This window comes from Numenius arquata, chromosome 6 (genome assembly GCF_964106895.1).
Source record: "Numenius arquata chromosome 6, bNumArq3.hap1.1, whole genome shotgun sequence".
Classification (NCBI taxonomy): Eukaryota; Metazoa; Chordata; class Aves; order Charadriiformes; family Scolopacidae; genus Numenius; species Numenius arquata.
The window spans coordinates 24,700,943-24,714,812 of NC_133581.1; the positions used below are offsets into that span (position 1 = coordinate 24,700,943).

Here is a 13,870-nt window from a genome sequence, read left to right on the forward strand (position 1 = left end):
TAACTAATAATATTTTATCCAATCTGCTTTAATAGTTAAGAGGTGGGAAAGCAAGGGTGTGCTTGGCAATGCAATGGCAAGACAGTAGTTACTCTGCTGTGGAGATAGAAAAGGCTCAGAGAAAAAGTCCAAAGCCAGTTATTCAAAGTATTACTAATTAAAAGTACGTCAATATTACCCAAATGACAAAGTGAATTGTATCAATAAAAGGGAAGATAGATTAGAGCATGAAGACAGACTGAATCAGATTCAAATAAAATAGTCTGGGTTTTTTGCATCTTCACAGATAAACAGAAACTTATTTTAGGAAAGATAAGTGGAAACACTGGGCCTCCTGCTGGTTTCAAAGTAGAGCTCCCTGCAAATTCTGCACAAGCACTGTGTAGCACTGTTCTGCTTTCAAAAGCAACACACAAAGACCCAGGTAAGGGTTATTGACTTTTAATATAGTAAATATTCACAAATTATTGGGGGGGTGGGAGCGGGGAAGAGACACACTTGCAGGTGCTGTGTTCACCTAATGCTTGGACTCTCGCTTCACATTGTCACGTAGAATCAAATATGATGGTGGTTTTGTCTAAACCACTAAGAACCGCGGGGGAAAAAATCTTATTATCAGAGTTCTCATCTGATCAGTGACCATTTCAAATACACATGTTCCACTCACAAAATACGCAACTTATACTGGTCTTATACTGGTACTGGCATTTTAATAACATAAGCACACTACATAGAGTCAAAATCGATTGCAGTGTAAGTCAGAGCGCATTCCCTAAACAGCACACAGGATAATAAAATACTGAAGGACTCCTGCCACGATCTCTCTGCTCCCACCACTTTTCAGGGCACTGTCACTCTTGCAACAACGAATGTCTGTAGATCTGCTAAACTTAAAAAAACCAAACACATTCACATCAGTATTGGCTCCCAGCACAGAGCACTACACCTGAGCACAAAGAAGTCCACTCCTAGAAATAGGTAATACCAAACCTTTCATTTTGTTCAAGGGAAAGCTTTAAAAATGGAATTTACTCCAGAGCACATAGCAGTTCCTTAGGGCCTGGATATTGTTGAAGTCTGCTCAAGCCTCCATCAGTACTGCAGTGTACTTTTCACCTCATTTTAAGTGAATTTACTGATCATAACTAACCTCCACAGCCCCTGCAGTCATCAAACCTCTACCAACACCACCAGTACAGCACCACTCTAGGGCTGCTCAGAACACTTCAAATCACCTCAAATGCAGCCCAGAAGTCCTGCCGGAAGCCCAAGAGGGTCTTTTTTGGCCTGTTTTGGCCTCCACAAAAGTAATCAGCAATGCCCCTGATAGCTGCCTAGGGCTGAACAGTGTTTGTCATGTTTAATGGAAACATAGTTAAGGCTAACAGAATGCTTTCACATGAAATAGCAACCAGACGATGTTAGTGACAGGTCTCATCCCCAAACGCAAATAAAGGACAAAGGGTTATGGGGGGGAGCCCAACAAAAAAGCCCCACCCTATAATCTTGAGCGTCAGATACACCGAGCAGTACCTATCTATGAGCAAGCTCCACGAAAATGGAATTTTCCCTGTCACCAGCACACTTTCATCCACAATAACTCGTTCCCTTATTTCATGTGTAGCCTGAGGACAAACTGCTAAAAACCAATTTTTGGACAATATCTTCCTCACTTCTTTAACAAATGCTACTTCAGAGCCTAACGTGCCCCTGGAACACCGTGTTCCCAGCCGCTGGGTGAAAGACCCAGTCTCGCAGTTAAACTCGGCTATACTGGAAGCATCACCCACATTTTGGCTTGATACCGCTCGTACCGGACGTTGGCAGTGACAGTATTTACCACCTACCCCGCCCCGCAGGGAGGCCCGCCCCCGGCCCGTCAAGGGGAGGTGGCTGCCCGGCCGTACGGGGGGAGAAGGGGAGGAAGGGAAAGGGCAGGCCTGCGCCCGGGCTGCCCCGGCGCTGGGAGCGAGCCCGCAACGCCCGGCATGGAGGGCCCCGCGCCCGGCCCGTCTCCAGGACAACCGCCGTTGGCCCGGGGGGGCTGGCGGGCGGCGCCATGACCGAGCAGCGCCCGCCGCGGCCGCTCTACTTTCCCCACTTCCACGATCGCGCCGAGCCCCTCCCGCCCCCGGCCGAGGGTGGCGGCCTGCGAACGCCCTTCGCAGCCGTGTGCGGGCCGCGGCAGCCCCCGCCGGACGCCGCCGGGGCGCCCCGCTGGGCAGCGGGGCTGGCGGCCGTCGCCTACGAGCCGCTGCGCTTCTTCTGCCCGGCGGCGGCTGCGGAGGAGGCGGGGGGCGCGGCGCGGCGTCCCGAGGAGCAGCTGGAGGGCGAGATCTGCGAGTTAAGCATCCGCCTTAAGGAGCTGGAGCTGCTGGCGCTCATCGGCGACGGCTTCGACGCCCAGCAGTGTGCGTGTCTCCCCCGCTCCGAGGCCGCCGGGCCAGGGAGGCGGTGGCCCCCTCAGCCACCTCCCAGCACAGCCCGGCCTCAAAGGCAGCAGGTTGCTCCATCAATAACGCCCTGAAAGGCGATCTGCAGAGGCAGGCCGGTGGGTCTCTGTACCCACAGCACCATAAGCCAGCCTAAGGGGACACGGCAACCCTCCTGCAGGGCCTGGCGTGGGGCTCCCCGGGCTTGGTAGCCAGCACCTAACTGTGCCCTGCAGCAGGTGCCCCAGGAGCACATGGGGTGCGTGGAGTCCCTTGTCCCCTGTCATCTACCCCGGTCACTAGTCACAGGCAACCAGCTGGTGGCACAAATTAAAGGAGGCACAAGAATTAGGGATGTGGTTACTTTTGCACAAAGGAACAAAACCCCCAAAAGTCATAAAGCCCCTAAAGTCATTAAGCGCTAGCAAAAAAACCCAATTCAGATGCTGCTCAAATCAGAAGGCGTTCGTACATGCAAAATGTATCCACCGCTAATGAAATCCTGCAGTTGTAAATCAGCATTGATGTAACATAAAGGTCACTGATGGCCGCAGATAGTTGGAGGCGTAAAAAAAAAGAGTTAAATTAGTCTGGCATTTTAATTTTAAAACCTACTGGCTATGAAAGAAATACAGGAAATAAAATAGTTCAGGACATAGTGATTACTGAGAGCTCCCACGGGGAGGCCAACAACCTTAAGGATGGGATGCTCATCATTTCTTTCAAGGCCACAGGCTGCCAGTCAGGAAGCTTTGAGGAGTGCAGAGGTTACAAGAACACAGAAAAAATGTCCATCAGGTATACACATTCAAAGGAAAATCTCAAAGAAATTGTGATAGGTAGTTTGCATACATTTACTTTTCAGAACAGGAAATTAAAAAGTTTTTTCCTTTGTGATAGCAATGCATACCTTTTCTCCATTTCAATACCTATTATTTTCATTACATGTGAGAAACTTTAGTTTTCAGATATTTGCTAGACAAGAAATTGTAAGGAATATTACTAGTTTGCTTAACACATTACATTTTCGTAAAAGCATTAATGACAAAATTAATGACAAATTATGTTTCGTTCTATTTAGATAAACTTCTGAAGGCACTGAAAGAAGAAAAGATACGAGCCATGAAAGCAAGGCAGAAGCTGAAGAAATAGCCACCAAAACATTAAGAAATTAACACTGCTGATGTCAGGATTCCTAGCAGTCCATTGATGATGGTCAAGATACATGTAGCAGGGAAACACAGTAATTCCAATACAAAATACAGGGGGTTTTTTTGTTTTAATTCTAAGTACATTAAGTGCAGCTGAGAGTAAATAGATATGGTCAAAAGCCTTATGCCTCTAAGCAAGCTTTAGAAAACTACTTTCACGTTAGCATAAAAACCTTTGTTACAAGCAATCACAGTGTATTCTTTTATTGTCTTTAGTGTACCACAAAACTACACAAGTTATTGTTTAAGTTAGTTTTTAATAGAATAGTCACCTAACATTGACTTTCAACTAACATTTTACTATTATTTTAGGACTACTAGTGCTTAGTCTAAAACTCATGGCAGTCTTTGGAGTGACAACATCTTTATATTTGGAAGGCATGTCCTTTCATGAGAAAAAAAAGGGACAGAGGCAGCGATGACAGATTGAAGATCTGGAGAATATCTGCCATTAAAAAAGTAACACCATAAAAAGCATCAAGAATAACCTAACAAAGTAGTAAATGGACTCATCAGACTGATAAAAAGATACCAAGTACTTTTTCCTGTTCTAATTCAAGAGCAGTAGGTGGCAGCATGAAATAATAGTTACCAACCCTGAAGCTGTCATATGTTGGCAAGCAGCTTTTCTTTTTTTTTAAAAAAAAAAAGAGAGAAATGTTTTAATCTGTTTTTTTTTTTAAAAACTGCATGTGAGTTGCTTAACTGTGAAGTATTTTAACACAATATGATATCAAAATTCTATTTCCTATTACTGTTTATTACAGCATTCACTCTTTTACTATCTTAATCTTTCCAGCCAGATTTCATTCAATCCTACACAGCGTTTATATAAAAAAAATATTGAGTTTATAACTCCCATTTGTCAATCAGCAAACTATAATAATAGACATTTTATCAGAGCAGCTAGCAGATCTTAAACGGGATCTTACCATCCGCAACTGCTGTTGTCAGCCAGGTGTCTCCACCAGTATGGCAATTCATGGTTTCATCTGCTAATAAATGTTGTTTTTTAATGAAACAAAGCCTGAGCAGGGCTGAGGGAAGCTCGGTAAGGCCAGGTTTTGGCCAGTGTGCCTCAGGCAGGGCAAGGCCTAGGACCAGGCCTCAGCCCTGTCAAATGCATTATTCACTCCAATATAAATATCCTCCCCCTTGACCTTTCTTAAATCTACTCTTTAGACCCACCTTGGCACCATTTCATTGCTGATTAGCTCTTTCCAGCCTAATTAACAACACTGTGGTTCTGGCTAAACAGTTGTTTTCACTAATTGGCATATTTTAAGCTGTTTTACTCCAGACAGCACATCACAAGGAACTTCCAAAGTGGGCTTCTTAAACGAGATATCTTTTACACCTGCTGGGGAAATTATCACACAACCACCAATGATTTATGTCTCTTTCCAATCACGTCTTGGAGGCTGAGGCAGTGAATATACAAAAGGTAGATCTAGGTGGCTAAAGAGCCAAATTTTTACCAAAATAAGTTGGAAATCTGGGCTTTGGTGTTTTAAAGCTCCCTCTACAGAATGAGGTTTAAAAGTCTCTTGCAAAGAGTTTTGAGGCTAAACCTATGAAGAGATACTGTAATGGTTCATTACTATGAAGGTGGGAAATGTATTAGTGCTTAAACTAAGTATCACAAGACAAACTTGGACAGGACAAAAGGGGCCAACGTACAGGGGCCTTCAAAGGCTTTATGCAGAAGTAGGAGCTTTTAAATCAAGTTAGGTAGCAGGGGAACCATCCCTGGAGGTTTTCAAAAGAATGGTTGACATGGTGCTTAGAGACATAGTTTAGTAATGGGGTGTGTGTGTGTGTGTGTGTGTGTGTGTGTTTTTGTATGGTCTTCTCTTGTTTTTTTATCAGAGTTAGGTTGATGGTTGGACTAGGTGATCTAAAAGGTCCCCTTTCAACCTAGATGATTCTATGATTCATTTTCTCAAATCTCCAGAATAATTTCACTGATAAACCACTCTTAAGTTTCCCTCGGTTAATAGAAGGGCCTACACGGATTTCCATTGCATATGATTACCACTTCCTAACTTACTTCCCCTCACGTTTTACCAACTCTTTCACTTTGTATCCAGCTCTTATCAGACATTGTTCACTCAAGTTTTCTTTGCTTAAACAGAGCTACTTTTCCCAGCACACAGTTTAAATCTTTTTCCATCTGTTGTTCAGTTTTTGTCATATGGCCTTTATGCTTAAACAACACTTCATGTACAATTATCAGGCAATAACGGAAGGAATAACATTAGTTAATATGTAATCTCAATTAAAGTTACCTAGGGACACACATCTACTTGAAAAAAATTGGTTTGATTCACAGGCCAAAACAAGGCAGAATGGTTTCCCTTGGCCAGCGTCAGCCACAGCACTCTGCTATCTTGGTCAAAGTCCTTTCACTGAAGCATCTCAGTGTTCCAAAAAGATCATTAAACGATGGTGGCTATCTTCACTGGAAAGCCAATTTGGCCTTCTGTGTGTGAAGTAGCACCTACAAAAGTAACTCAGAGACTGCAGGGGGAACATGGAACATACAATGAAATATATCTTCCTGGAAAGAATCACTGTTTGTTCTTTCAGTTGGAAATATTAACACATTCGTGCGCATGAATTTGGCAAGAAAGTAATAAGCTTATATTAATAGCCTGGACAAACAACTAGTTAAACATAATGGCACATATGTTGGTTCTCCTTTGCCCATGAACATTTTTTTTACTTTATTTTTCTTCTCTGCTTCCACATGACCTTTTACCTCCAGTAATTTGCTCTCATCTCTAGGCTTATAGGTTTTTTCCTTTCAAATCAGTGCATCTCAAAACTGTTTTGTTTATTGTTTCCTTCTTAAAAATTAAACATATGTTAAAATAGATTGGCCATTCTTACTGCATTTTTTTTATCACAAAGCATACATCATCCATTTTTCAATTTTTTTCTGCTCCTTTAGACTGTTTAGGGAAGGCTAAACCTGACATTTAGATGCTGGCACAGCTCCGACCTCTTTCATATACCTCTCTTGTGACTCAACAAATCTATCATCCAAGAAAGAAACATTTAGCTACAAATTTGATTCATGGGCAGAGATCTCAAAACATCAGTAGGTTGCTCCCATTTCCAACTCTTAACAAAGAAGGCTTCTCAAAAAGCGGAGTGTCATGTCGTGTCAGCCAACCTGAGGGCTGAGCAATGACAGCTGTCTCGCTGAAAGCCGCATCTGCACCTACAGTGATACTCATGTGCTCCCCAGGGATTGCACTCGGGTCTTTCATGTCTGAAATCTGAAGCGGCCTTGGCTGCTTTATGATGGGAAAATTAGATCCAAAGCCATTTGAAAACAAGAATGCATTTAAGCTTTAAAGTATTTTATGCCAAACAGTTGGGTCCATCACATTTCAGACTGCTTTATTTTAGAGTTTGCTACATTAAAATTCTCCCAACAGATACTCAGCCTTATTACAATGGATCATTAGAATGTAAATTAGTCTTGAAGTAAAGCTGCCTTAATTAGCTCAGGGACAGATTACAGAGGAGATCCAAAAGCACTACGCTATCATTTTGTTTTCAGCGGTGAATGCTACATGATAGATTCACCTGAAAATTCTGAAAATTCAGGAGCTAATGTCTCAACATAAAGCAGGGAAATCAGGAGCAGCACTTAACTCTAGGAAACTTGTCCTCTTTTGTTTGTTTGGGAGGTAGTGTTTCTTAAGATCACTGACATCTAGAGGTGCCAATCAGGAAGCAGTTCACAAGTGGTTTTTGGTCACAAAGTTTTCTGCAGTTGGACTCAATGATCTTAAAAGTCTTTTCCAGCCTAAATGATTCTATGATTTGGCCTTTCGAAGGAAACATATGATATTAATAACATGAGTCAGTTGTTTAATGTTACACACTAAAAACATACATTTGCGAAATAGGCTGAGATTTTGGTATATCCTGAGAAAAGCCAGAACAACCCCTTGAAGCAATTTAAGCACTCACAGTCACAATTTACATATATATAATTGTATCTTAACTATACCATCTGTCCAGAACTTTAGTAGTGATACGTACACTAGGAAGCTCATTTATCCTCTATTTTGGGAAGATCCTTTCCTGCCTCTTTTTTTTCTCTGAAACTGCAAACAGAGGGAGGAAGGGTTAGATATGTTCCTTGTAGTAATATGAATTTTTTATTCCAAATTTCTTGCACCACAAATTACATAAAATTGTACTGTCAAAAGCACATACCTGCATTTTCCTTTTTCTTTCCATTTCACTTCAGACTGACAGCAGGAAACTTAGGCCTGAGTAAATACCAATAAAAACCACAGTAACTGACTTCAATAGGGGAAGGCATAGAGGACATAAAGCTGAGAAGAAAAATTCACAAAGGCAACACAGGATCACAAGGTGTCCTCAAAACTCACAGGCTTGGTGGTTACTGTCCTGCTTATCTCTGTAAGGCAGGCAAACACCTTTCTTCAGAGGGAACGCCACCGCTGAATTATATGGGTTTAACTTCTGGAGTTCTTAAAACTCCTTTCCTGTCCTTTGCCAGGTTCTTCCTCAAGAGCATGAGCAGCGGGACCCCTAAACAGCCCTGCAGGTCCAAGGGAAAGGCATGCTCATGCTTTAAAGCAGCTGGTCTACAGAAAAGGACACGGCAGGAACAACCAATAAGTAGCAACATAGATTTTAAGACATATTTTATTTAATGTGCAAAATTGCCAAGAAAAAACACGTACAACTTCAACTAAGCTACAGCCACTAACATGAAAGAAACTATTCTATGTACTCGTAAGCTTCATTCTAGAATCACCCTATGGTCCAGAGTAAAAACACAGCCATTTGGTAATGACCCAGAACATTTTAAATGCCTTCTTTTCAGTGATATGTAAAATTCTACCATTGGTATAGTTTCATGTTTGTAATTGCAAAAGGAACCAGTTCTTGGAGATTTCCCTTCTGATTGCATAGTATAAAATTTTAATTATTTTCTTCCTCTTTCAGTATAATCCCTAAACGTGGCTTTACAAATCACTCTCAATTTTGCAGCTCTTACAGGGTTCAGAAAATTAATTTTCCCATTTACAGCTGAAACACTTATAAATTTTGAGCAATTTTCACAGACACAGCCATTACAGTTTAGTTGAATCAAGCTGTGAACAACAAAGATACATGGATATTTGTAATCATGCAGAGCTAGTCCTTTCCATAATTCAAAGACGTAAGAAAAGTTAATTTCATCAGAAAGTGAGATCTGTTGCATGGGAAGTGAGACAATTTATTGATATAACATCTCTCTAAAAAAGTGTAGAAGCTGTTATTGGAAAGGCTTCCTAGAACATACTGAAATAGCATCAAGAGGTTTGGTCTGGGGTTTTTTTTCTTGTAAATTTATGTATGTTCAAATGCTACCAGAGCAATGGGCAATTTACAGTCTTGAACCAAGCTCCATGAAATAATAAATAGTGCTTTGTACTAAAGGGTTTCAGTTTTTCTAACATTAGCAATTAGTTCAACCACTCACCAGGGGTGCAAGGAGAGGCAGCCCCTTAGTCCTGCTTTACGGACATGACACTGAGCCATAATCACATTAAGCGCCTTGCTCAGGACCAATCCAAAATTGCAAAGAAGGAACAACCGGCCTCTTATCTCCTAATTTCCAGCTACCCATAACTAGGTAGCATCCTTCCTATTTTCGCGCAATTTAAAGATAATTGTGATAGTTAATTCACTGAGAGAAGACTGGATGACCCCTGCTCTCCCTTAAAGTGAGCAGGTGTTTTGCCAATAACTTCAATGGAAGACGTTATCTGTATTCATGTCACCTTAACACTAGTGTGACATCTGAAAGTATCACAAAGCAGAAATTAGGCCAAAGCCACACAGTGCCATAGCTAATTAAAAATTATATCACATATGTTGGTTACTACTTCTATCACATCGGTAGTATATCAGTGAGCTAAAGAGTGCACCTCTTTGTGAACACCAATCTAAAAGTCAAATTCAGAATGCACAGTTATGGCAAGAAAGATATTAAATGAAAATAAAAAGTCAAAGAACATAGGAATACCTGCACTGTACACATGTCCTTTCTAACAAGACCCAAAGAACTGCCCAGAACAGACCATTTGTTGGGTCTGAGCTGTTTCTGCTGGGTTGCTAAATTCTAAACCAAAATTCTAGCCTCAGTAAGATGGGTTCTTAATTTTCCAAAGTGTTTGGCTTCACTATCATTTTTTCTATCAAATATGACCTTGAATACAGTTTGAAGAACCCAACACCAACATGAAATGAAAAAAGCCTTCCCAGTCTCTTTCATACAAAGAAATATTAAAATTAATTTGGTGGGAGGTAAAGTGGTTTTTTTCCTACTTGCAGTGTTGAAAATAGTAGATAAAGGCAAGGACAAAGAATAAACCTCAAGTTTACTTACATTCGGATATCCCGTGTTTATAACTCTGAAATAGAATCCACTGTTAATGTTGCTATTTCTGCATTGTTTTAACAAATGAAGAAATCAAAAGCTAACCAAATACATGAAATTGATTCCAAGCAGTTAGCTTCAAGACTCTTTGACTTGCCATAGTAATCAATTCATAATTACTTAGTGTCCATACACTGCTGAAATAAAAGGTTTACCACCTATTCTTCTACTACAGTCACTTGCTTTTTAGATCCTGGTGAATCCCTGGCATAGGCTGCTGTATCACATCTCAGAGTATCTATTGGTTAAGTTTGCTGGTGACGCAGAACCTAAAAGCCACTGATTCCTTACAAAAAGCTAGTTTAATAGTTTAAAAAGTGAATCCTATACCCAGGCAGTCTTTACAAGGTCCCACTGGAGGCTGCAAAAGTCAGTGCTCTTTGCCAGATATATGACATTTTAACTGATGCCAGTGTATGTTACGGTGTTCAAACACTGGCTTACAAAGCATAGAAACGCATTGAGCTGCAGGGAAGAGGGATATACTTTGGATGAAAAATTCACCTCCTCTCTAAATATTGTACTCAGTGGAATCAACTTCCTGTATAATTTACAGTCCTTTGGACTACTATTGCCTACTATGTAAATATGTATTTATAAAGTTACAAAATTATTTACAGAATGTAATATAGTTTCAAGCTGCTCATTGGGAATGAATTGAGCATGGAAATTTCATGAAAAGTCAGGCACTTCTTAAAGCAAGGATTATTTTTAACAAATGCAAAAAAAAAAAAACATTTCTTCATAGTATTTCTAATTATTTTCCAGACATCTGCTATAAATTGGACCATTTAACTATTTAAAACACATTTCTCATCTTTCATGAGCTTCATAAAAGAAAAACCCTGGGAACTAACTCCTCATTATTGCTTCTGTGCACCTTAAGGAACCTGAAATGGATAGGGACAAATAAGTGGATCAAAGAACTAGTTTTCAAAAAATATTTTTTTACATATATATAGGAGTATGATACCAGACTTCTATTGAAAATCCCTAAGGATTTACAATGGTATCAAGGTGATTTTAAAAACATGAAGTACTATATGATTTTGGGGCTTCTCAATAGTTTTAAAAATCAGGACCTAAAAACCACCTTTCTGCCACATTACTTTGGTGGCTGTAGTTTTTATGTCTGTTGGAATTAAGGGCAACCCAGAGGGCAAATGTGTTACATAGGGTAGTCTACCCACCTCAGAGACCCACCGAAATCCCTGTCCCATCTCCTATGTCTGGTGTACAGCCTGTTCCTGGATAATAGGAATCTCCCGATGCACAGCTTTCTCTTTGCTTTTCACTCACTGGGCACACCAAAACTTTTTTGATGATGGGTGCATGATGCAGTTAGTCTCAGTAGAGATTCTGCAGTATTAAACAGGTTTGCCTTTCTGACGTGGCCATCTTGAAACTTTCTTTTAAAGAGCATGTCAGTACCCAATTAATTTACTGACCTATATAAATCTCATTTCCACGAACCAAGTTTTGCATTATTTATTTACAAGAGAAAGGCAAGAGTTCAAAAAAAAGCATTCTAAATGAGTATACTCTTATGCTCATTTTGCATGCCTACATTTTAAAATGGAAAAATAGAACTTTGAAATATTTTGATAAGCAAAAAAAAAAATAAAATCTTACTCAGTCCTGGAGTTATGGCCAAAAATTAACCCATGAAAAGAAAGTCTAGCACAGAAAGTGCAAGTTACCACTCGATATACTTATTCCATATAGCACTGTTACAAAGTCTACAGTGCTGTGTCTAAATAGGATTATAGTAAACAAGCTTGAGCTGATTCATTTCTCTTTGAACAAACACTGCTTCAAAAACATGCATCTGGAATCGTTCACAGAGAACTCAGTAGATGTTATTTGCCCCATATACTTATTACCCCATATAACTTATTATTAATTAATGTCTGTCTTACTCAAAAAACCTGTGTCCTTGTACCCTTTTATGGAGGGGCAGTAAGTGGCGAGAGCAGAGATCTGCTCCATCAGCCACAGCAGCACACTGAGCAGTTACCCTGCACACTGACTAGTGAGTGGTCCTGATCTTTGCATTCCAAAATTTCCCTTTTTCAAAAAGCCTTTTTTTAAAAAAAAAACAAAAACAAATGGCTAATGGTATTAATATACTAACATACTGTATGATCATGTCTTTTTTTCCCCCTCACAGTGATGTAGTAAAACATATATAAGGTGCCATACAACTTGGTGTTTCATTACAAGAGACTACTCTGAGTAACTGGAAACCACTCGTTAATTATACCGCTCTCATGTGGAGCCTACACAGAGAATGCATATGGCTTACAGAAAGAAGTGGAAGCATGAATCGATACACTCTGCTGTGATGGACTGCGTCTTAATTTATACATTTTGGTCATTGACAATGAAAGGAATGCACCTTGCCAAGGAAAGCTGCCAAACACAACCATTTTCTAGTGGGTATGAATTAACATGCAACTCAAGATCCATGGCTTCCAGCCTTTTGAGGTTCCCCTGACCTGTTAATATCCTTCACATTATCTTACACTTGTTCTCTTCCTGTCCCATTTCATATCAATGAGCTATGGGAAGCCACTGAGATTTGTTTATGTGCAAGAAATGCAAGGTCAGGAATGTAACTGATTTACAGCATCCTTGGACACAGTACTCTGAGTTGCTCAGACGTATATACAGGATGAACAAGGTCAGCAAACTGAAGTGACTTCTGCTACCTCAGAAAACTTTCTGCATTCAAGCTCCCTAGACTTTTACAAGGGCTAACTGCCAGCTATTTGTGGTGTGGGACTGAAAATGTGCATTAAAATGTAATTCATTCTTTACAGCCAGACATCTTGAAATATAACAAAACCTGTAGTTAGTTTTGTATGTGTCATCCCTTAAACAAGACAGGGGCCTCACTTCAGTTCTGCTGCTCAGTTCAATGCTGCTTTTTCTACCTGCTTTGCATTTCTATTTTACATTTTCTTTCCTCCATGTCTCACCTTTTCAAAGTTAGTCTGAAAAAGAAATTATCATTACTTATGATAATTTTCGCCATTTCTATATAGACGATTTACATGGACTTCTATCAAGTTCTATCCATGATATTATTAGATACAAATATTATTCATATTTCTACACTGAGTGCTAGAGCTTGTCTCAAATGCAGATAATATGTTTTTCTCAAAAAAACGACTGTCAGAGTATCCTCTTATCCTCTTAAAGCCACTGTTCTACTCATGTTAATAAATATCACACATACTATTCCTACTGACAGTGGTCATTACACACAGACTGAGAAGTAATTTTTACATGTGTTTCATTTGCAGATGTTTCTACTGATGATTTATAAATCTGAAGACAAATAGTGGTCAGAACATCAACATTTTTGTACACAGAAAACAATATTCTCACCTAAAAATTTAACATCATTTTAAAGAAAATTGGGGCATTTAGTAGAAAAATCTTAATGACCAACTTTTTATCAGTAAAAATGGCATGAATATATTTTGATTAGGTTATAAACTTAAACAGGTATACTTTCTTCTTTGAAATCAATATTGAAAAACTATATTGTAATTGTAGCCATACAAAATGTTTATTATATTACAAATTCTTTGTACACTATATTTTCACTTTATCATTGCTTTGTGCTCAGACAGTATAAATATTACAGCATGGTTTTTCTTTCCCAGGAATGTCCTTACTGTCTTGATATAATCTTACTTTGTACTTGAAAAAAAAATACAGAAACATATAACAAACAAGAT

General features: G+C 39.8%; 1 protein-coding gene across 1 annotated transcript; it reads left to right on the forward strand.

Annotated features, from left to right (window-relative positions):
* The first annotated feature begins 2,059 nt into the window (after window positions 1-2,059).
* On the forward strand, window positions 2,060-3,584 carry C6H11orf91 (chromosome 6 C11orf91 homolog). The gene is made up of 2 exons (XM_074150043.1): window positions 2,060-2,411; window positions 3,514-3,584. Exons 1-2 carry the CDS (start codon window positions 2,060-2,062, stop codon window positions 3,582-3,584), a joined length of 423 nt encoding a protein of 140 aa, XP_074006144.1.
* Window positions 3,585-13,870: the final 10,286 nt, after the last annotated feature.